This window comes from Passer montanus, unplaced genomic scaffold (assembly GCF_014805655.1).
Source record: "Passer montanus isolate IOZ18808 unplaced genomic scaffold, ASM1480565v1 scaffold21, whole genome shotgun sequence".
Taxonomy (NCBI): domain Eukaryota; kingdom Metazoa; phylum Chordata; class Aves; order Passeriformes; family Passeridae; genus Passer; species Passer montanus.
Genome location: NW_024366703.1, coordinates 5529098 through 5553464, shown reverse-complemented (window position 1 = coordinate 5553464; position 24367 = coordinate 5529098). Strand labels below are relative to the sequence as shown.

At 52.6% G+C, this 24367-nt stretch overlaps 1 protein-coding gene across 1 annotated transcript; it reads left to right on the top strand.

Annotated features, from left to right (window-relative positions):
- The first annotated feature begins 3939 nt into the window (after positions 1-3939).
- CNNM1 (cyclin and CBS domain divalent metal cation transport mediator 1) lies at positions 3940-24205 on the top strand. The gene is given in 14 exon segments (XM_039709054.1): positions 3940-4397; positions 4399-5372; positions 15048-15191; positions 15738-15878; positions 16142-16311; positions 16499-16598; positions 16766-16813; positions 19697-19759; positions 20714-20871; positions 21069-21246; positions 21576-21689; positions 21781-21897; positions 22184-22311; positions 22659-24205. Coding segments are annotated over 13 exon segments (2745 nt in total). The 3' UTR covers positions 22264-22311; positions 22659-24205.
- The last annotated feature ends 162 nt before the right edge of the window (positions 24206-24367 follow it).

Here is a 24367-nt window from a genome sequence, read left to right as displayed (position 1 = left end):
GTCCCTAACCCAGGCACAGAACCTCACTGCCCTGTAGGGAAAGTCCATTTATTCAAAGCACAGACATCTTTATCCTTTCTACCACGGGCAACTGGGTATTGCCTTGTATCTTCTCCCTTCACAGTTCCCCTTCTGTTGGTCCTTTAGAACAGCAACAGTTGAGAAAGCTAAAAATAAAGCTATATAAGCAATATAATAGGCATGCAATTGCATGTCTATTTTCTTTGAAAAAATGATGCTTTATTTCCTGTTCAATGGAAAATACAGTTTGATGTTACAACTATTAGGTTTTGACCGAATGCAGAAATTTGACTGAAACAATGACATTTCCCCCTGTATTTACTATTACCATATGTCACTGATTATATATTTAAGTTGCAAAGATGAATTAAATTTCGTGGCTTCCTCAAGCTAGATTCTCTTGGAATGGACTGTCTTTTGTTACTAACCAAAATGCTGGGAAAACAGTTTAAATCAAAACAGCAGACTTTTGGTATCATTTCAGGAGAAAACTGGTTATCACAAACCAAGTGCTTAACACATCATCATCCAGAAGGCTGGGTAAAGCCTTGCAAAACTGCAGCCATCATGGCCAGGATAGAGAAAGAGGGTTAATTGAACACCACAGACTAAGAGATGGAAAAAGGAAGGCGGGGGGAAAAGGACACTGTTTGAAGCTCTCTTGCCTGGGGTCTTATTCCTTCTGCTTCTGAAGTTATCACATATCCCACATCACAGTGCTTATTTCACTTACTTAGGGAAAGTCTCTTCTCTAAGCTGGCTACAGAGCATTAGTGACAATCAGATTGCACATATGTTCCAGGAGAAGCCAGCCTTGTCCTTGCTAGATTTCCTCCTGCTTTCTGAGGAGGAGGGAAAAAAAATTCTGGTGGTTTTTATTTTTACTCCTTCTGTTTCCCATCATGATTTGGATTGCTAACATTTCTATCCCCACTAGGAGTCCCTGGTGGCTCCTGGCCCTTTTCTAAAGGACCAGCGGACAGCAGAGCCCCTGGGCTCCCATCAGCCAGGAAGGAAGTGAATTGCAACCCACAGCCTCCAGGACTCCGATCTCAGACCTTAAAGTCAAGGTGATGTAAAGAGATTTTAGGAAACTCCCCATGTCCATGCCTCCCACTTGCTCCAGGTCCTGTCTGGACCTGAACAGCCAGAACTGGAAGAGGACAGCAGTGACTAGAGGAGGCACCACTGGCAGGTTTGTGGATTATTGCAGGCTGTGACACAAGAGGGATCTCAGTGGTGGCAGACAGTGTAAAAGCAGAACCAGAACGGTGCTGGTGAGTGGGAATCAGGTTGTCATTCCTAACTGAAGAGTTTGGGAAGAACAGGTAGAAGAAGTGGGATTCAGCATAAGAAGGAGCGCTATGCTGTGCCTGCTGAAGGACTCACCAGGCAGGATACAGCCAGGACAGGCCTCAGTGAGAACACTGCAAATTCATGTCATACTTTGCCAAAGATTCAATGAATTGAGCATGTGCTAAAGCTGAGTTTGTTTTGTCTTATTTGGAGCTTTGGAAGATATTTCCTATCTTGACTCATTGAACACACTCCAACCACACACCTGCAACTTCTGGAGTGCATCCTCTCAGCAAGAGGCTGGCTAGCACGTCGTCACTTATGCAGGGCAAATCCTACTGAAAGCACATCTGACCACAGCTTTCACACCAGTTTACTTTTACATGTAGCACATGTAAGCTAACATCTGGCAAGAACACAACTATGTCCTGGTCGAGATGGAGCTCATAGCAACAGATGGTGTTTGATACTGCAGGAGCAGAGAGGCTCTACCCTAAACTGAGCATTATTTCCCTCCTGAGTTTTTACCTCCTCTGGCCACTTCTTTCTCTGAGTGGAGCTGCTGCCACTATGGCTTTGCAGTCCCCTCAAGACCAAACACACTCTCAGGCTGCAGGTCAGTGCCTAGTCCTAACATCCAGGTGATTTTGCTCCTATTGAGGCACGCAGAGCAGCAAGCAGGGTGCTGATGCAAGCACTACATTGTACATCAGCATGTGTGAGGTTAGCAATGCCCTGGGCCAGGCAGTGCCTCCAGTGCGGGAGGAAGCTTTCTCTCCAAGCCCACAGTAGCTCTGCCTGCAGGCACCGGTAGTCAGCAATCTAACAAGCAACATCTGCTGCCTATTTGGGGGCAAAGGATGGAAAAGCCAGCAAAGAGTAGCCTACAGACCCAGCTCCTCAAGACTGAGATTTTCGTACTTAAGGGAAGAGCGTTCGGAAGAGAAAATCCAGCATCAAAACAAAGGTTGCTGTGACTCTGGAAGACACAAGATGTGACTAACCGCCTCTGCAGCTTCACCCAGTTACTGTCCGCGACTTTTTAAATTTTTTTTTTGGCCAGATCTTTATTTTGCCAGTTAAAGTGCGGCGAGAGATTGCCACCTTGTGGTTCCTTCTCCTGCAGTGCCATGTTTTCCTTCCCACATGTTCCAGGCGAGACCAGTGGTTTCCAAACCGCTGTCCAGGGATTTCTAGTGACAAGGGTACTATGGACAAGAATACCTTCCAAATACTTAATTAATTGAAAAAAAAAGCACGTCTGTAATTCACAGTCTTCAGTTCCTATACTGAGAAACTTATCACTAGAAAACCTTTCAGGACTCTAACTTGCAAGTTCATAAAAATGAGTAATTACTGGCATGGGTACACAGCTGCCAAACAGCAATACAAAACACAATGGCAGTGATGCACAAAACCCTTTACAATGTTCTGTCTTTACAACATTCTCAGCACCAAGAAGTCTGCGAGAAATTCAGGGCTGATGACAGCCTGCCATTGCTAAAATATGGGATGATCTCAGACAGTAGTTCCCACAAGGTGCTAATAAAGAAGGAGCAGCCATGTGCTCACCCCCACCTTGCAGACAGGATGGCAGAAGCAGGTCCCGAGTCCCTCTGGGTACTGCTTAGGGCAGCTTGTGAGATCTGTCCCTCAGGCACCATAACCTGGGGCTAGGTCTGCACAAGCAGGTTACCAGGTGGCTCCTTCATCAATCATGCCCAGGCAGAGCACCAGGTAATCTTTCCCCAGTGGTACTAAAGGGGAGTTAGAAAGTGGACGATCAGCAGGAGCTTGTGAAGCAGCACACAGCCCCTGTGAACACCCAGTGAATTCATCACTTGGGGAAAAAAAAAAAAAGCTGCATCTCGCAGGGAGAGAGAGAAGAGTCTCCTGTAACACAGAAAGAAGCACAGATCCCCCTGGTAGCTTTTCATGCCTGTCTGCCTGCTGACATACTGACACAGAAAATGACCTATTTTCATGGGAGCAATAATGAGTGAATAATCAGAATTTTTCGGGCACTTCCTTTGCCTCCATAACATTTTCTAGCTTATTGCTTTGCCACTACTGAGCCTGTTGCAGTTGTAAGCAACTGCTTTCCAGTTCTCCAGCCTCGTTTCAAGTTTGTCATGAATGCTGGTCCAGGGAAGACACAAAAGTTTAAGGAGTCCCTAAGTGCATTCTTGAGCACATACTTCTGAAGCTGATAAACTCTAGCAACATTCCCCATCAGGTCTAGACACGAGAATAAATGTAGCTACAGTGTGGTATATTTGTTTCCTAGAGACTCCAAATCTAACAATTACCCACCCCCCATTAAAAAAACCCCAAACAAACAAAAAAATCAAACCACTCCCACGGAAAGAAGAGAAATTAATCTGAACTGAAAAGCTGAAGAGTAGGGCCTCGACAGATAACAGAGGGAGGCTGAATACAAATTCCAGTTTCAGAGACCGCTGGCGGAAGCCCCTCAGCAAACCCCGACCGCGCAGCGCGGGGAGGCGCAGCCCCCGCACCGCAACCCGCAGGCAGGGTACCCGGGATAGCACCGGGAGCCAGCGGCTCGGGCCCGCAGCCCAGCCCGGCTGCCAGGGCAGGGGGCTGCCCGTGTCACCGCCGATGTGCTCCGCCGCGGATCCGCCAGCATCTCACCAGGAGCGGAGAGCGCGGTGCGGCCCGCCGCGGGGATGCTCCCGCTCGGGGCGGGCGGGCGAACTCCTGGGTCCCCTGCTCAGCGTCCCGGTCTGCGATCCCGGCCGGCGATCCCGGGGCGGCAGCTGGGGCCGGAGCCGGGGCGCCGTGCTGCTGCTCTTCTTCTCGCTGTCGCCGCGGCCGCCGGCCGGGGCCGCCTGGCTGCTGGGGCTGCGGCCCGAGGACACGACGCCGGGCCGGGTGTCTCTGGAGGGCGGCGCGGTGCAGGCGGCGGAGGGCAGCCGCTTCCTCCTGCGCCTCTATTTCCAGCCGCCGCCCGAGGGCAACGGCAGCCGCGGGCCGGCGGGGGAGCGGGAGCCGCGGCTGGTCTTCATCGAGGAGGCGGCGGCGGGGAGCGCGGCGGCGCGGGGCCCGGCGGAGCGGTGCCGGCTTCTTGCTGCGGGTGCGGCCGGCCGCCCCGCCGCTGGGCACCTGGCTGCTGCCGCTGCCCGAGGCGGGCTGGCTGCGGGCGCTGGGCGCCCTGCTGCTGCTGGGGCTGTCGGCGCTGTTCAGCGGGCTGCGCCTCTCGCTGCTCTCGCTGGACCCGCTGGAGCTCCGCGTCCTGCGCAACAGCGGCTCGGCCGCCGAGCGGGAGCAGGCGCGGCGGGTGCAGGCGGTGCGCGGCGGCGGCGGCACCTACCTGCTGTGCACGCTGCTGCTGGGGCAGGCGGGGGCCAACGCGGCGCTGGCCGGCTGGCTCTGCGCCTCGCTGCCCGGCGGCGGGCCGGCGGCGGCGGCCGGCGGGCCGCGGGGAGCGCCCTGGCTGCCGGTGCTGCTGTGCACCGCCGCCGTCTTCCTGGGCGGCGAGGTGCTGCCCTACTCGGTGTGCTCGCGGCACGGGCTGGCCATCGCCTCCCGCACGCTCTGCCTCACCCGGCTGCTGATGCTGGCCGCCTTCCCCCTCTGCTACCCGCTCAGCCGCTTGCTGGACTGGGCGCTGCGGCAGGAGCTCAGCGTCTTCTCTACGCGGGAGCGGCTGCTGGAGACGCTGCGCGCCGCTGGCCCCCACGGCGACCTGGTGCGGGAGGAGCTGGCCATGGTGCAGGGCGCGCTGGAGCTACGCACCAAGGTGGTGGAGGATGTGCTGACCCCGCTGGCCGACTGCTTCATGCTCCGAGCCGATGCTGTGCTGGACTTCGCCACCGTCTCTGAGATCCTCCGATCTGGCTACACCCGCATTCCGGTCTATGAGGGTGACCGGCGCGACAACATTGTCGACCTGCTCTTTGTCAAAGACCTGGCCTTTGTCGACCCTGATGACTGCACTCCCCTGCAGACTGTCACCCGCTTCTACCGCCGGCCGCTCCACTGCGTCTTCAATGACACGCGCCTCGACACGCTGCTGGAGGAGTTCAAGAAGGGTGAGGTCACCGGGCCACCCTCCGCACCCCCCCGGGCTTCCCCTGCCCCCCTCTGCACCCCCAATGATTTCCAGGTCAGCAGCCTCCACGGGCAGCCCTGCATGGCCTCCTGGCAGCATGTGGCAGGTACCAGGGATGCTGGGGGGAATCGGTCCCTGCATGTGCTGGTGTGTCGATGACCCTGGTGTCCCCTGGTGGAACATCCCCGGGTGGATTGAGGGCCAGCAGCCCGTGATGTACCTGTGATGTTATGAAGGCTGTCAGAGCCTTTGGCTCACAGGTTGCTGTCTCAGCAGGTGAGCCTGGCCCCCAGGGGCTGATGGCAGCAGGGGCCTGGCAGCATGGGCATGGCACCTGCCTTGCACCACTGCCCAGACAGCATTCGCTGCTCTGTTCTGTGCCAAGGAGTTGATGACAGGAAATCGCTTCTCATGACTTAGCTTTCACATTTTCAGCTTAGCAATGAGAATGAGGTCTATAAAGTGTTCCTATGCAAGTGGTTTAAAGAAAGAAGAAAAGATTAAGCCCTTAGAAAGAGCTGTACTTTTTTTGCAGCTGTGACAGCATTCATAATGCAGCAGCTGCCAGCAGCCCCAGAGATGCTGAGAGCTGTATTTCATTAAGCATACCTTGAGAATACACACAGCATGTGTTTTTCTCTCCCACTGGGAGCTGTGTTTTGCCGCGTGCTCCTCGCTACGTCATGCTGTGGTGAGTCTAAGAAATGGCTGCAGCAGTGGCATGCTGCATTATGTAATGCGTGAGGGCAGCGCTTGGCTCCTGGGCTGCCTGGCGCCGCTCTGCCGCAGGCAGGGCTGCTCGTAGGAGAAAGGCCAACCTGGTCACTCCAGATACACAGGAAGCCTCTCTGTGAGTCATCTCCTGCTCGTTTGTGGAGGTGGCAGGAGGAGAGGGTAGGACATTTCTCAGTGTGCCAGGAATGTGCTCATCAGGTACACGCAGGTCAGCATCTTCTCCAGAGATGTTCGGCTGTGCTCCCACACCACTCGGGATCACAGGCAGAGGAGTTCTGTGTGCCACCACCTGCCCTCTCTGCCCCTCAGCAGGACTGAAGACTCCCAATGGAGAAAATCAGAAAATTCCCGGGTTTTATTCAAGACTGTTAGCAAAAGCGTTGAGATTGTTCTCTGGGTTCAACCTTGGCGAGCTGCAGTAGTCCATGCCTGCCCCCTTCCCCCCATGTCAGCTGCCTCTTGTCTTCCTAATTCCTTATGTGCTTTGCAGTTCCTTCCTAACTGTGTTTTCCTGCGATAGCACTTAAGTTCACCTGAGGTCTCTTCTACCTCTCTCTTGTCTAGAGATGTCAGATGATTTTGGCACCCACTCTCTTGGTGAGGCTCCCCTGCAATTTATCTGATTTACTTTGATACACTTCCCCTTCCAAATTTCTTCTACAGCATGGTACCCTATGGACCAATAGACCTATAAAAATGGGCTTGTGGTTGCTTAGTTCCCTGCCCTTTGCTTGCTGTCCTCTGTGCCCTCCTTAAACAGAGCTGCTTGGTGTGTGCTGCTCTGTGAGCTCATGGGTATGGTAACAAACCTGGCTACCTGCCCTGCACTTTCATATGCTGATCTTCATCTCAGATGAAGATTATTCATCCTTCTTTAATATTGCTCCTTTGAACTCTTGGCATATCACTTCAGATTCTTCCTCCTTTGTGTCTGTCTGCCACTGTGGCCTTCTGGGGTGTTTTGCTACAGCTCCTATTTAGAGCTCTCCCTAAACTCTTTGTCTACTTCTACCTCTCTTCTCCTTGTCTTTTCTAAACTACATGGCTGACAAGCCTTGCTTTTGGTCTTTATATCTAACTCTGCATGGGGTTTAGCATTTCCAGCTCTTCCCCCAAATGTTCTTCTTTCCAAGAATTGATGTTTTCTTCTGATTCATCTTTCCTCTTAGTCACCCCTGGCACCCTGAATTCGCAAACAGTTCCCCCCAGCCCAGCCCTGAACCCTCCTAAACTGTATTTTTCCAGTTCCAAATACAGGTTCTCACACTGGCTCCCACACTGTGACAGATGTTAGCTCCCAGCTGCCTTCAGCCCATCCACTGCTGCATCAGCCCTGTTCACTTGACTGTTTAATTTCCAAAATAAAGATTTCCCATTTGTAATTAAGAATCTTTATCACTGTCTCCTTTTCTGTGTCCATTTGAATTATGGTGAAGTATCTTGTTTGATCCAATCAAGGTTGCTTTCCATGGCCAGGTCTTCTGAGACACCTTCACTAATTAGAAAGTAGGTTGATTGCTTGTTGGCTCAGCGAGTGTTTAATGAAGGCATTCATCACTTCACACATCCAAGGTGCCTGCAGGACAGCAAATGCTCCCACTGAAAGCCCAGCCTCTTTCTAGGAAATTAAAGTCTCTGGTAAGGATGGGCATTAATAACCACCTCCAGGTCCTTATGGCTCTCACAAGCCTTTAGAAAAGCCAGCTTTTCTTTCCTTTTCTCATGACTAACTCAAACAATTTTTGTATCTTTTATTTCTTTTTGTTATTATAATGTTTATACAAAATTCCTGTAACATTTTATATCCTTCTTCCTTGGATAGCAATGTGTACTTCTGATCTGTTTCACTAATGATTAATGTTCTGCCACATCCACTATACCCATACTGTCATTTTTTGCATAATGTATAAGTAACGCAATTTCACTGCCAGAACTCCTTGCCACAGTACACAAACATTTGTTCTTCCTTACTGAAAATGTCAAGGGATTATTAAATGCAGTGCTTTGGGACTCTTGCTCACACCTCTGACAGCACTTTCATTTTCTGTCTCCTACTCACTGATATCTCACTATTGTCCTTGTTTACCTGAGGCATTTCTTTTCTCTTGCTGTTCTGTCCCAGCTATGAAGATAATCAGCCTTTTTTCCTCTTTGGTTTTCTATAGCAGGGTTTGAGGGGAAGCTTTCCTTCATTTGTTTCTAGGTGTGCTCACACTAACCTTGTTTGAGTGCAGTTCCATTAAGATGCATTGGTGTTTACCTTGATTTTAATCCACAGATGTGTCACAAACTGCCTCTCCCCCAGCAGGACCTTGTGTGGAAGGGATTACCTTCCACAGACCTGTAGCATCAGCTTTCCATTTAATTTAACATTTAAATTGTATTAAATAGTAGCACACACTCAGTAGCGCCCAGGGAGCCCCTGGCCCAGTGTGGTTATGATGCCCAAGAGAGCTGTGAGCTCCTGGTAAACAAAACCTGGCCCAGAACTCTTCTCCTCTGCCTTTTCACAACCCTGCTGCTGCAGCCATTGTTTGATTTCTCTTTCAGTAGTGATTCCTGCAGACAGGTGGTTAAATTGGGAGTCCCAATGGGAGCTGGGAAAAACCCAGAGAAGATTCTAAAAAGCACCAGAGGGGCAGTCTGGCCTGCAAGAGAATAGTGTAGATTTCAACCCACAGCCCAAATGAGGAGGGCAGCTGCAAGAACCCTGTAGAAAAACGACATTACAGCAGCGTGAGACAGGTTCAGCTGAAGGAAGAAAATATTTGTGCTGCAATATGGTTTTGACTTCATCTTCTCAGCAAAAAGAACTCAAATAATGAGGGCTGGACACCAAATTTGCCATCTTTTCAGGGAAACTAGACACAGTCTTTTATAGAAGGCATACATTGTAGTGCAGCATTAACTGAGAAGTGCTAAGTGAAGGACCCTAGACAAAATGTGTCCCCTCTTCACTAGCAATAAGAAAATACATACCAGTACAGTAATTTTACTGCCTGCAGCCTGGTGAAAGAAGATGAAAATACTGAAGGAGTGAAAAAATTGGGAGACAATTTCTTGGCAATTTGTATTGGTACACCTTGGAGTACCTGGCTTTATTCTGGGCTACCAGGGGAAAATATCTAATACACCAAAAAAATAATTGCACCATATTTAGCAAGCTGCAGCTGTGTCGGGAGGCAGATGAGCTTTCTGTAGGATAAACTTTACCTAGGGAATGTGGAGCTATGAGGAAGGCTTTATGTATTTATTCAGTGTGAAATGTTGTGGGTGATACAATCTGTTTCTCCTCCTTTCTTGAAGATAACCAAGCAATGCATGTTGCAGCTCCATTCCAGTGACAGAACTGCTCCTGGAAACCTCCTCTGTGAGGTCCACCTCCTTGTTTTGCAGTGCCTCTGGGAAGTCACAGTCTTGTCCCTTCCTCGAGCTGTTGATGGGTTTGTTGACTGATTTCCTGGAGGGGTCTATGTACAGCACTGGCACCTTGAGCAAGTAACTTTCCTCTGTCAGAGGAGCAGTAGAAATTTGGTCTTAATGTTCATTTTCCTGAAGCAGGGCAGAGGCTGAGCTGCAACTCAAATTAGCCTTCTGTGGCTTGGCATCTTTTAAGAGTTACTAAGAATAAATTCTCCAAACCCTAAATTTCAGGCTTAGCAGGGAAAACAGCCTGTCCTGTGGAGGACAGCTCTGCCCTACGGTCTGTCTTTACATTTCAAAATTGCTCCACAGCCTCTATTAGACTTCTGCAAATTGAATGTAGCTGGAGAAGGTGCTTACATTTGCCAGGAATTGGGGTCAGTACCATTTCAGATGCTTTTTGTACCATCCTGCTGATCCCGCAGGCATTGTAAGCACACAGTGCTTCAAATTTAACTCAGCCTTCAAGAGATTTCTGCAAGTGTTTTAGTCACTCTGCTGGGCATCTTGATGAGCTGAAGCAGTGCCCTCCCAAGGCAGTTGTATGGGTTAAGGAGCCAGTTTTTCCCAGGAACTATCACCTACATGTCCCCTGGAATGTGACTGCCAGGCTGAGAGCAAGCGAGCTGCTGATGGACAAAAAATGGTCTCAGTGTCTCATGCTGCAATTCTGCCTGAAACATTACTGTGCTTCTCCCACTAAACTGTGCCTAAATCTTACTGTGTAAACCCTGGACTGCTCTACCCACCCCAATAATCCCAGGATCAGGGATCCTGCTCTGGGCAAGCATTCAGCAAAGCCAGAAGGGAGCCAAGTCCTTGGGGGAGAGGGCACCCTGCCACCCCCTTCCCTCTTCATAGCTGTCAAAAGCACCTTCACACTGAGCTGTGGGGTACCCAGGAGGTCAGGATCCTGTTGCACAACAAATGGAAGATGAGATTCTGTATCCCCTCTAATCTTCTCCTTACCTTTCTGATCTGCAAAGGTAATAGATGAGCAGATGAGCTACACCAAATATTCCATCTTTTTTACAGTTTTCCTTAGGATTAGGAAAAGCACAAAAAGAGACTATGAGAAAGGCTACAAACAGATGTAAGCAGGTGAAGTTTTTGTCTCCAAGAAAGGTCTGGGTTAGGTTAGGATTTACAGTTTTTCCTTCACATAGCTCTTATTCCTGCAGAGCTGTATAGCCCTGCAGCCCTCTTGGTTATTTCCCCCCTGCTTGGATGTGCATTTCCTCTCGACACAATGTGTGCTTTCACCCATGGTGCAGTGGTGGTAACACAGGGTCACACTCACATTTCCAGTTCAAGGTGTTCAAATCAGGGTCCCCACTTTCTTCAGATCAGGTCAGCAAGAGGGCACAGAGATGCTGGCAGCCCCTGTGAAGAGCTCTGAAGAAAAGCACACAGAAAATAGATTTCAGTTACATCATGGTTGTTTCACAAATCAACGTTTTTTAAAAGTTACTCTTTTTTTTTTTCTTTTTTTTTCCTGCCTTCCATTTTGTAGCTGTAAATAGTTCAGGCACAGGTCTGTGCCTCTACCTTTGATCTCCTTATAACAGCTTCAAATCTTACTGTAAAATTTATGAAAATTATTTTCATGCCCAGGATGTTCATCCTGTGGAACAAGAGACAAGGCTAAAGCATCTTTAACATTCCGCTGACAGGGTACCTATATTAAAAAAAAGATAAAGAAGTAGTCTGGGCTATATTTGAATGCAACAGCACTTTCTTTCCCAGAAGTCAAGGCATTTCCATGTGTTCAGACCCCGTTCCCTCATTGAGGAAGATACTTTGAGGTGGATCTATGAGCCCAAGGTCATTTAGGTGCCTATGAAAACAAGGCTCCTAAAAATGGGCATAAAAGCTTCGGATAGCTGTTCAGATGCTTGTTCCATCTGGAAGCTCTCAGCTGTTTATATTAGCTCTGTAATTTAGCATTTTGAGGCATTAACTTTCCACTGAAGCTGTTGTTTGAAAAGAGCAGATTTCATGTAGCTCATAAAGAATTTAGTGCAGTTGTATCCCATGCTGAGCAGACACTTAATCACCTATAGACTTCCTGTGCCAGAGCCGTCCTGCGGAGGCCGGCTGAGCTGCTCGCACAAGGGAAGTTAATTGCCCATTTGTTCTAGCATTTGCCAAACCAAGGCTTTGATTCTCAAGTGTTTCACTGTGCTTTCCTGCATCAGCAATAGCCCTGTAAAGTTTACATGTGACAGCTTGCTAGTGGGGAAGCAGCTCACCCTTATAATTCATCTCATTTGAGCTATCAAGCAGTTGTTACAATAGCACGGGTTTTGGAATCAGTTTTACAGATCTTAAAGCTGTTTTAGATCAAGTTTGGGGGTTTGCTTAAATGATTTACCTCCCTCTGTTGTGCTCCCACTGAGGCTGACCTGCTGGATAATGGCTGCAGAGGCAAATGTGACCCCTCTGGTGTCCTCAGGTCTGTCCCTATGCCACCCTCCCTTACACATTGCTCCCACCTCACTGCCCGGATTCTGCCCTTGTACATGCTCTAAAGGCCACTGCTTTCCCCCCTGCAAGTGCAGCAGCCCCCAGGGCTGGGCAGAGGGATCCAGCTGAGCTTGGCAGCATTGCCCAGGAAGGAACAAGCCATGACCATACAGCCAAGGCACCTGCAAACCCCACGCCGAACTGTATGGGGTCTGTTAAAAAGCTGATGGGAGGAGATACAGGACCCAGTCAGGTCAGGGGGTGGGGCACAGCTTTGCCAGTGATCTCATGTCCCTCAGGTGGGAAATGGGAGCATGCCAGCCCTCTCCCAGAGGGGAGCAGCTGCGAGCAGCACTCGCTTAAAGGACGGGACTGGCTGGCATTCAGGACTTTTTGTGACATGGATACCAGCTGGCCAGCATGGGCTGGGATCAGCTCCCTCGGTATGGGCAGCAGCAACCACACTGAACTGCAGCAATTTTCCTTTGTTTGGTACCTGCTCCATTTCTAGTGTGGGTATTAGCCTGGAAACGTGAGCCTGGGGGTTTGGAGTGTGAACACAAGTGTTTATTTTCTGTGAAAATAAAGAACTCTGGAGTGCTCTAACAGCCCTACTGGCTCTGCCCCCAGTGCAGTGGAGCCATGGGTCCCCTTCCAGGCTAATGGTGCTGGGTTATTTCTAAATAATCTCATTTGCAGTTACGTGAGCATGGAGTTTGAATCACATTTCTAGTGTAAATTGCAGTGTCGATGTAGGTGTTTGGCCAAAAAAAGAATTGCCTCCATCACTCTCTGACTGCCTTTAAGTAGCACCTAAGCTTTTTGTAAGGGCTTGGTGGTTTTGGGTTGCATGTAAATGTCATTAACAACAAGCTCTCAGCCAAAAGAAATAACTTTTTCCCCCTCCTCACTCACCCAAGGACTTGTAGGAGACCAGATGGCCCCAGTGTTTGGGAGCAGAGTTTGGCAAAGGAGACCTTTTCAAAAGCTGGACTTTGCTAAGATGAAATGTAGCTGTCGCTGCTGTCTTGCAGCCAACTCCTCTGCTTTTTTCTTCTTAAGTGCTGTGCTGCTTTATGAACAGAAAAGATGCACAAACCTACGTATGAAAGGAGTGAAATAGCCCAGTCTAAAGAACATGCTGGATTTTCAGTGCCCCAGGGCTATTGATTTTGGGTTTTTTTAAGTAAATCTCAGTGCTACTTGCTGCAATGTTATGTTCTCATTTCTAAATCTGTAGGCGTGGGAGGCAGCGAGCTGCTCTCTGAAATCTTGCAATAAAAGCTTGGTATGAGGAGGAGGGAATTTATACTGTGGAAAATGCCCAAGATTTGCTGTGAGAAATGTATAGTGCTGATCTTCAGCTGAGAAATGTCATCTGCTCGTCTCAGATGCAGGGCAGGGTTATTTGGAGGTCACCTGATCCCAGCAAGCCGTGTTTGTGGGACTGCCAGGCTGCTCTCCCTGGGTGAGCTTGTCCTGCACCTCTGCAGGGACAGCAGGGCAGCTCTGCAGGCAAGGAAGGAGCAGTGCACCAGGCAGGAGCCCACCCTGTCACGTCTTTATGTGTGAATGCTGCTCACATCCCCTGTCGGGAGCAGCAGGAGAGCTTGTTGGGGTGGGTTATGGGAGAAGTGGATGCAGAGGCAGCTGCAGAGCAGGGAGGACCTTTCCCCATTTTGGGTGACCATTGCTGCCCAAGGAGCTCAGCTCCGAGCCCATGGGGAAATGAGGTGTTAGCAGCTTCCCAGAGTCACTGCAGGACTTCAGGCTTGGGCAGGCATTGCAACAGGAGACCCCAGGGATGCAGAGCAAACAGGGGGAGCAGAAGTTTTTGGCTGTGGTGCCAATGAGGGTGCTTTAAAGCAGAACTAGAGGTTCAGAATCTGTGTGCACTGGTGGGCAGTGTGGGAGCCACACAGGCAGTAAGAAACCCAGTGCTGTTCATTGGCAGGTCGGAGAACGTGTTTGAGGTAGAAACCCAGAAGTTGTTTGTGGTTTGGAAGTCGGGTTCTGGTCAAGATGCTGAGCAGCACCATAAATCAGAGCAGCCAGTAAAGGAAGGGAGAGGTTGAAAAAGTCAAAACAGCTTACAGAGAGCTGGACATGCAAAAACAAATAGAAATGTTTCAAGTATGCCAAAACCAAGAAACTTGAGAATGTGTCAGCAGAGCTGCCAGCTAACAAGGGACAAGTGAGGAAGCTGAAACTGTGATCCAGGAGCACTGGAACTTCCAAGCAGGAGTCAACATCATTGCAGCTGAAGGTCTTGGACTCACTCTGTTTGTTTAAGGTAGCATAGAGAAGATGCTGTTAATGGCAGGGCTTGGAGAAGAATTTCAGGTGCAAGCTGATGGGTTGAAAAGTGTTCAGTGTTTGCATCCAGATGGTTCACCCAGGCGTTCTGCAGGAGCTGGGCTGAAAGCTGCAAACAAACATTCATGTTTCTGCATAAAAACCAGCTGCTCTTTCAAGGAGATGGAGGCTTTGCCCATATTTTATGAAAAACCTCAGTATTGGTCTACACATGATGGATAGAAAGATGAGGGGGAGCTGTTCCTGGTGATTTAATAGGAAAGATAATTAGCAACAGAATAAGAAACACCAGAAGGATATGGGAAATCAGTAGAGCCAAGGACACATTCACATTTCTGTGTTGGAGAACATTGTCTCATTTCTCTGTTAAGAGTTGCTTCATGTAAATGAAGCTGAGGGTAAGGAAGAGACGGTGAAATGTACTCTTCATTCCTGCACAGGAGGCTTTCAGAGAGCTGAACAGAGTGACTCACAGCCTGGGTAAAGAGAGAAGGTAGCCCCAAAAAGGAGCCTACATGTACAAATCAGTCTGGACAGCTGCTGTCCTGTTAGGCTGGGCTGCGTGTCCAGCCCTTCTCCTTGGGTTAGCACACCTGGGTGGGTTTGGGTGACAGTGTCTGCTGTGATCTGTGCCTCCCACCAAACCCTGCCCACCACGCCGGGGAGCCCTCTCACCAGGCCAGGTGTCTCACTGCCACTCTGCTCTTCCCTGCAGGAAAGTCCCACCTGGCCATCGTGCAGCGGGTGAACAATGAAGGGGAAGGAGACCCGTTCTACGAGGTGATGGGCATCGTCACCCTGGAAGATGTCATTGAGGAGATCATCAAGTCCGAGATCCTGGATGAGACGGATCTGTACAGTTAGTGTCCCGAGCAGCTACTGCGGTTGCAGGAGCCAGGGTGGGAGCCTGCACAGACAGACAGACGTGGGTAGGAAACAGGCCAGAGCAAATTGTGGTCCTTCCCCAGAGTGATTTGCTGATGTGATGGGAAAGACAAGAATGATGGAGAGATGCTGGTGAAGTGTCTCTATCTTGGATGCTCAAGATAGAGAAGTACCAGCATCAGCAGTGGGTGGCTGGGCAGGACCTGACCTAGGAACATCTATGTTGGGCATGAAATGGGTGGTTCCCTAGCTCATTTGCAGCTCTGTGTGATGCATCCAGCCTGGAGAACCCAGGGCTTGTTCCTGAGGAATAAGTGTGGTTTACAATCCTGCTCCCTGCCCAGGAGCTGCTCCCAAGGCTGCATGCACAGCAGGTTTTATCACCCCGCTGCTCCACGCACTGCTCCACAGCAGCGCTGCCACAGGGTGCAGCCAGACATGCCTGTCCATACGTGTGCACGTGACAGGGCGCCCTGCAGCTACAGCAGCCTTGTGAGTGACCCCTCTGCTCTGCCTGCAGCTGACAATCGGAAGAAGGAGCGGGTTCCCCACCGGGGACGCAAGCCCCAGGATTTCTCCATCTTCAGGCTCTCAGAGAGCGAGATGAAGGTGAAGATCTCCCCGCAGCTCCTCTTGGCTACCCATCGGTTCATGGCAACAGGTACACTTCCCCTTGTGCAGGCCGTGCAGCACCAGCCCCACAGGGGATCCCTAAGCCATTCCTGGGCTCCCTCCCACTGACAATTCCCACCCGCTGGACCTACAGCCTGGACATTGCACTGCCCTGGCAGAGCAGGTCTGCGTTTGGCTCCCTCTTGGCAGTGGGTGCTCAGGCTGCAGGAGCAGGGCTGTGCAGCTCAGAGGATGAGGGGTTCCCAGCAGTCTCCTGCCAAGCACAGCATGTGTGTGTTGCCTCCCCTCTAGAAGTGGAGCCTTTCAAGTCCCCCTACCTCTCCGAGAAGATCCTGCTGCGGCTCTTGAAGCACCCCAATGTCATCCAGGAGCTCAAGTACGACAGAAAGAACAAGAAGGCAGCGGAGCATTACCTCTACCAGCGCAACCGCCCTGTCGACTACTTTGTCCTCATCCTGCAGGTGCCTGGGGCAGCAGCAAGCAGAGGGTGGCAGGCGTGGCCCTGTGTTCTCCTTGCCACCTTGTTCTAGGCTGCTTCTGTCAGCAAAGATGCCCATCCTCTTGTATGGGACGGCAGGGGTCCCTGCAGCCCTGGGTGGGTCAGGAGCAGGGGGTGCTTGTCTGAGAGGGTTTTCCTCCTCCTCCCAGGGGAAAGTGCAGGTGGAGGTCGGCAAGGAAGGACTGCGGTTTGAGAATGGGGCGTTCACCTACTATGGCGTCCCTGCCATCATGGCTGTTGTCTCCTCAGGTGAGCTCTGTGGGCTCCCTCTGGCCCTGCCTTTGCTTCAGCAGCATCCATGGAGGCTAAACCAGCTGGTGCCAGAAGGGGCTGGCCATGGGGTGGGGTGGCCCTGCTTTGGGGATGGGGCAGGAGCCCTTCCTCTGCTATTCCCACACCTCCAACTGTTGTTTCAGAAAACGATGTGCGAAAAATGGGAAGCCTGGCAGGATCCTCCTTCCTCCGTAAGTATTTTGGGACAGGCTGAGGCCCTAAAACCTCTCTACAGCACTGGCTGGCTGGAGGAGTGATGGCTTTTCTCTCCATGAGAAACAGCTCAGACTGTGCTGAGGTAGGCAGAGAAACAACATGCTGAGGGGCTGATACAGCAAAGACCCCACAGAGTGACTTGGAGGTCCCTTTGAGGTTTCTTTGGTGTCCTTTTGAAGTTTCTACCATGTGCTGGCTCTCCGCTGGTGGGTTCCAGCATGACTGGTGCTGAAAGGGGCAGTGCCCACAGGTAGGTGTTGTGCTCATTCTAGGTGTCAGTATAACACCTCTAGACCCATTTGCCTTCCTGAGGCTCAGGGCACAACCTGAACACGGGCCCCACACTGGGCTGCTTGGGAATTGCAGGGATGGGTTGATTTACCTGTGACCCATTTGCACGTGGTGGTGGGAAATTAGCCAAGTGCCAATAAATTCCCTGCCTGCAGAGCTGATGGGTTAAGAAGCAGATCCCCTGCTTGCAAGAGTTAAGAGGGAGCTATGAATAGGGGAGATTGAGAGGTAGCCACCTCTTTGCTATAACCCCTACAAGTGTTTGGTCCTGTGAGGATGGGGTGCTGCCCAATCCTGGTCCATCACATCCCTCATCCAAACCCCAGATGTTGCCATCAGATCTACAGTGCTGATGGTAATCTGAGATGCTCTACCTGCCTAATCAAAACAGGGACCTACTAAATTCAGTCTTTAGGGAGCTATAAAGAGGAATGTCATCAAGAGAACAGGGGGAGCCTCTTGGGGCAGGTGGCTCACTCTGGTGGGTCCCAGTCTTTCTGCAGCTCTAGAGTTCACCTGTTTCCTGCTGCCTGCTCTGCCTCTGTGCAAAAGGCTGGCTGGTGGGCTGATGGGTTAACCCCTCAGTGCACATTCCTGCTTTGCCCTGTCCACGGTGCAGAGTTTGGACAGAGGAAACCAATGAAGTGGCCAGTTTGTGCCAGGGTGTTGCTGGATGGCCCAGTGTCCTGTATCCTAGGTGAGAGTCCTCACGGGCCCCTGGGGCTCAGGCAGTGAGCGCTGCCCTTGGCAGGCAGGGCAGAGTCTGCAGCGGGAGCTGTGTCAGAGCAGCCGTGCATGTCTGCAGTGCCGCCTGCTGGGACACTGCTGCTCGGGGCTCCTTTGCTCCCAGGGCTCACCCGTGACACTGCCATGGGGTGTTCTCTGCCACGCAGCCGTTCCTGCCTGCAGTGGGACAGAGCTGTGTCACACCCCTGGCCAGCAAGGACCAGGCTAGGAGGCAGAAGTGGCAGGGTGTCTCCCTTGTGGTGGAGGCTGGCATGCTCTTTCCTCCTTGAAGGAAAGCCCTGAAGAAAGGACTGTGAATAGGGTATCACAGCTGAGAATTTAGACGTCAACCTAGAGCATTTACCAGGTTGTTATTAATTAACTGTTGTTATGCAACTGTTTTATCTCCAGCTGATCTTTGGCACTGCTGCTGTGTGGGAGGGTCAGGCAGTGGGAGCACCGGCTCAATGCTAGTGGTTATCAACTCATCCTTTGCTCCCATCAGGACAAGGTCATTCTGAGAAGGGCTTCATGCTGATGTCTTTTTTATTTGCAGAACGTTTTGATTCAGGGGAGGACACAGAACAGGAATTCCTGGGAGAGCAGCAGGGAGATTAGAAAAGGGGACTGCAGGGCAAATTCCCTGGGGGTTTTACGTTTGAAGCAATTTTAGAACATTAATCACATCCGCAGCAGATAGTTCCTAGAGTGTTGCAGCTGTGCTGTGGACACAGTGGCTGGAGGTAGGGCAGGAGGGCTGGCAGCTGGGGGAATCATGGCAATGGCTGGAATAGGGGCTGGCAGCCAGCAGCCTCACATCTCCCACTGCTTTCTAGATGGGCAGTGGCAGTGGAGAAAGCAGAGACAGGCAAGTGTTAAGGAGTGCATCACTCACCCTGTGTGTTGGTCTCTCCGTGCTCCCCATCCCCTGTGGCATGGCCCAGGAACGCTGTTGAGGGCAGAAATCACTGGGAGGGGGAATGGCCTGCCCTAGAAATTGTCACTGCTGCTGTAACCCATGGCAATAAAACATGGAAAGTGTGTCTATGGTTTACCTTCTCTGTGGCAATGGGTCAGGCAGACCCAGATGCAGAGTTCTGGCTTCTTGCAGTTCCTGCAAGGATCAGCCCCCAGTGGGTAGCTCTTGGCATTCCCTGAAGGCTTTTGAGACCCAGGACCTTGCAGGGAACTGCAGGCAGCCTGACATGAATCCGTTGCTTTGCATCACCGTGAAGAGCTTCTGTCAGCCCCTGCCTGCAGCTGTGGTGCTGGGGCAGCAACTTTTGCAGATCATATTCCTTCTCTGCCATGTGCCTGCACACACAGAAGCATCCCAGATACCAAGTGCAGTGATTTAGCTTCCACCCATTTCCCAGGTGGCATAAGCTGACCACAAAGTCCCCTGTCCTGGCCATGGCTGGTAAAGGGCTAGAGCCAATTGCCAGCACTTAACTCTTGGGGGAAAGATGCTTTCTACCCATGCCAGGGCTCCAGGGAGCTGTGTGGCTCTGCAGACAGGCCTGGCAGGAGCAGATCCCCCCTGCTAGGCTCACCTCCCCTTACCTTGTCACGGAGCAACCTGCTGATAAACAACTTCCAAGTGTGTGTTCCTGCTGGTGGCCTGTCCCCAGGACTGGCGAGTGCCTCTCCAGAGCAGAAGCAGCAGGCTGTAAAAGGGGTGGGAAGGAGATGTCTCCATGCTGGAGACAGCAATGGGAGCTCAGCCCAGGACTGCTGGCACATGATTCTTATTCTTCCTCTTGGTCTGTATCCCACCCTCACCTCCATCCCTCACCTTTCCCCTGGGTCCCCTCCTTCCTTCTCCCTCCCTCTCTCTGCAGTGCCTGTCTCAGTGTCCCGTACTTTCGCCTTCAGCAGAGGGGACTCCCTGGCTGGCTCTCCAGGTAACAGGGCATGGCTTTGGCCAGGGGCCTCTGCATGTGACAGGCTCTTTCCAGCACCATCCATGGTGCCCCAGCCCCCCTCACCCTGCATGCTGGGCAGTGCCCACGGCACCCCTGGGCAACCCCTACTGGTTGGAGCATTGGTGGCAGAGTGGGGCCAGCAGTCCTGCCACAGCCTTCCCAGTATGATGCAAATCCCTGGAGGAATGGGGTGGGGACAAGGGGAAGCTTGGGCCTTTCTTGGTGTGCTCTTCCTGTAATTTCCTGCACTTAGCTCTTGGGGTTTTGGCTTGCTGCTTTTGGTGACAGTGACCTGCAGCCCTGCATGCCTGCTGCCCTGCCCCCTTGCTTTCTGCTGATCCGGGTAATAAAAAGGCATTCTAGCAGCAGAGCAAAGTCAGCACAACGTCACCTCTGCAAGGAGCAAGCTGCCTTTGTTCCCTAAAAAGTCACTGAGTAGACAAAATCCATCATGCTGTGTGTCAGAGGCCACACTGTGTGTCAGAGGCCACCAGTCAATGTGAGTGACAGACCAGCTTGCCATGGCAGCCTCTCCTCCTGATCTGTCATTGTTGGGGTGAACAGGAGCACGCCCTTGAGACAGGTTAAGCAAATATTCACAGCCTGCTGGCTGCCACCAGGAGAAGTTGTACCAAATGTGGTGCAGAAGGCCGGCATTAACAGGAGAGCTGTCAGTGACAGGCAGCAGCCCTAACCTCTGCTGCTGGCACCGGCTCAGAGTCCTGCCCAGTCCCTTTGCTTTGTGTGGGGCTGGCATGGCACAGTCTCCCCAGCAGCCTGCAGTGAGGAGGACAGGCTGCAGACCCCTGCCAGCCCTGTGTGCAGCCACTGGAGGTGACAGGTCCACCTTGGCTCTACACTGGCACTGGGAGCCCAAGCAACACCACGAGCGAGAGTGAGTGTTTGCCTCTCTCTCTGCTGTCCCCTCCCCAGTGAACAGGTCACCGTCGCGCTGCAGCGGCCTCAACCGCTCCGAGTCCCCCAACCGGGAGGACTATGGAGGCAGCAGCACGCAGCTCCACAGCAGCAGCAACAACATCTACACGCCCGACTACTCCGTGCACATCCTCTGCGACGTGCAGTTCGTCAAGGTATGGGCAGGGCTGGCAGGGACTGTCCCACCCTGGCCACCCCTGTCCAGGTGCCCTCTTGCCCCGCTGTGCCCCAGGAGCCTGGTGGGTGCCCAGTGGGTGCTGAGGAGTCCTGCACCCGCTCCTGCTGGCGGAGGTTTGGAGCGGTGCCGGTGGGGCGCGGTGCCCGCTGAGCTGGCGCACGTCTGTGTGCCCAGGTGACCCGGCAGCAGTACCACAACGCGCTGGTGGCCAGCCGCATGGACAGCTCACCTCAGTCCCCCGACATGGAGGCCTTCGACAGGGATTCCACCAAGGCCTCGACTGCGCGGGGAACCCCACAGACACCCAAGGAGGACCCTGCCACCCTCCTGAATGAGAGGAACAGCATCATGTGTGAGTCACCAGCAACATTGCTTCCCTGCCACAGGCCAACTCGCACGTCCCCTAGGGAGGTCTGTGCTGGAGCTCTCTGGCATGATGCACACACCACCTCTGGGATGCAGTTGCACGTGGAGTGGGGCTCCTACACAGTGCAGGCATTTGCACACACGCACCTGTGAATGCCTGCACGTCCACACAGCTGCCAGTGTGCAGCATGTAATTCCTCACTGCCTTGTGCTCGCGTCCCCTGGGGTCCCTGGCAGCCGGACCTGCTGCCGTGGCTGGCATTCCATCACGTCCTGCCCCAGGGCACAGCACCTCCCTGCCCTGTGTCCCTGCAGGCAGCCGCTCCGAGGGGCAGCGCAGTCCCAGCGAGTCAGTGTTCCTGCGCATGGAGGGCATCCCCTTCATCCAGGAGGAGCTGGCTGACAACGAGGAGAACAGCAAGCGGCAGAGTGAGTCTGGCTGAGGGGCACACACCCCTGACCCCGGGGCTGGCGAGGCCACGGTGCCCTGAGGTGCTGCAGCCATGCTGGGCTCTTGCAGACAGTGAGTGCTGCGGGACTGTCCTGGAAGCAGAGTCCCCAGGTCGAGAGGCTGGGACCAGCTCATCGCCGAGCAGCTCTGAGGAGGCGCTGGGCAAGAGGCTGCTGAGATCCCTCAGTGAGTGCCTGACCCCGGGATAGCACACCCAGGGCAGAGCTGTGCCTCAGCACCCCACTCCCTGTGTCACCTGTTCCCCAGCCCTGTCCTGGGAACACCCTGCATGGGGCTGGTGTGGAACAGGGGACAACCTAGTTCCCTGTCAGTACCTCAGCAGAAGGTGAAACTGCACCTAGGGCTAGCTCAGGCAGAGCCAGTCACTAGGTCCTGGCCCAGCCCTATGCACCCCAGCCCTGAGCACCCTTGGCTCCCAGCACCCCTGCCCTGAGCACCCTTGCTGCTGCAGGTGGGCGCAAGCAGCGGACATCATCAGAAGGTGAGAAGTCGCCAGAAGAAAGCTCCAATCTCGCCCCATTAATCACCTGAGCAGCAGCGTGGCCAGAGCACAGTGCTGGAGGCCCATGCAGACTGGAGGTAGGAACCTGCCTCTGGGCGTGACATTCCTTTCCCAGCAAGTGGGAGGTCACTCAGTCTAAATAGTGTAAAATAAGTTTCAGGCAGCAAAACCAAATAGGGTGGTTTGGAGCCCATGCATGTGTGCGTGTTGGTGGGGCTGGAGCACGATCAAGGGATATGGAGCAGGGTCTGCTCTCAACAGCAGACTGGATGGCAGAGACGAGTGAGACCTCGGCTCATGTTTTCACTGTCTGCACCAATACACACCTGAGCTTGGCTAGGAAAGGCGCTGCAGGCTTGAGCAGCAGCAGGTCAGAGAGGGCAAGCTCTGGCCGCCTGCACCAGGCTGTGCTTGTGTCTTCCAGGTCTGCAGCATGGGGGTCTCCTGCCGTGAGGCTCGTGTCCAACAGCAGGAGGTCTGCACTCGCTCGCTGCCTGTCCGCCCGCTCGTGCCGCCCCTCCCTGCAGGATCTGTGCAGAGCCCCATCCCCAGGAGAGAAAGGATGAACCCCGGCAGGGCTGAAGCACGCAGGTAGCCTGGACCAGCTAGCTGGAGTCCGAGGGCCCTTGCCCTTGCGAGCCGCTCCCTGGTAGCATCTGGTCTCAAGGAAGAGGTGGAAAAAGGAAAGGTGAAAAAGTATCTGTCACGGCATCCCTGCAAGCAGTGCAGGGAGGGGCAGCCCAACCCAGAACTGCCCTTTACCATCATTTACCATCCCCATCCCAGCGGGGCCTGGAGCCCCGTGGTGCTGCAAGACGTGGTCTCCAGCACGAGGAGAACGTGCTATTTGGGGGTGCCACGCGCAGCTCAGGGCCCAGCACACGAGTGTGCCGTGCCTGGTGACACGCCCGCTTGCAGCCTCGCTCACGCTGACCATGGACACGGCCCAGCGCTCCCGAAGCCCTGCCAGGCACAGGGCAAGGAGCCCCGCTCACCCCCGGGTGCAGCCCCCTGGCTGGGGAGGGGGCTCTCCACGCTGCACCGGACCACCCTCCTCTCCACACGCCTGCCGCTGTGAGGGAGGCTCGCTCCAAGACTCGGGGTGGGACAGACCAGTCAGTAGTTTTTGTAGAGGCTCAATGCAACAGGGATATCAACATTAAAAGTGATTTTTCCCTGAGCGATGCCCTCTCTGTGTCCATGGGAGAGGGAGAGACTCTAACCCCCCAGCAGGCCAGGCTGCCCTCATACCCAGCGCCAGAGCTGCCTGCAGGAACAGGACTCAGACCCACTGAAGGGAGCAAGAGAACGGGTCAGCAAGTGCTGCCCAAATTCTTGCTCTGCAGCTGAGCTCTCTGTCACTCCTGCTGCCTGGAAAGCACTTGGCAAGCAGGGAGATAAGCCCCAGCTGTGCAGATGAGGACTGGGGAAAACCAGGAGTTAATATCAGGCCATTGCAAACACAATAGTGGGATACACGTGCTGGAGTACAGCCTGACAGATAAGGACAGAAATCTCATAGTCCACCCATGCTGATAAAACTTCAGCTGGAATAACTGCAGCCCTGTCTGGCACTGTCCTTCCAAGGAAACACACAGCAATTGAAAAGTGGGCAGAGGAAAGCAAGGGCTGGAAAACAACCTACCCCAAAGGCTGAAGGAAATAAAGTCACTTAATCTTTAGTGGTGAAGGATGTGAAGGGGAGAGAGGAAGTTTTCAAATACATAAAAAGCTGTTGTACAGAGGAAAGGAATAATCTGTTCTCTGTTGCCATGGTAAATGGGATAATTGGTAATGAGCTTACACCGCAGAAAAGGAGAAATTTAGGTCACTTGCTAGGAAAAACAAGGTTGGTAAGACTAGCAAAATACCAATATAGATCACATGGGGTGGGGCCAGCCTTCACACCAGGAGGTCTGTAAGGGCAGAAGTGTAAGCAAATACCGTAAATAAAAAACATTAACTCCTCCTAAGATGACCCCTAGAAGTCATCTTTTAACCACTTCCTCACCATCCCTGCTGTGAATGGACACCAAGAGGAAAAAAAGATCCTCACCTGCAGAGAAGAGGAAAGGCTGCCTGTGTCTCACTTATATGATACAAATACTGACCAAAAAAGAACGAGACCCCATG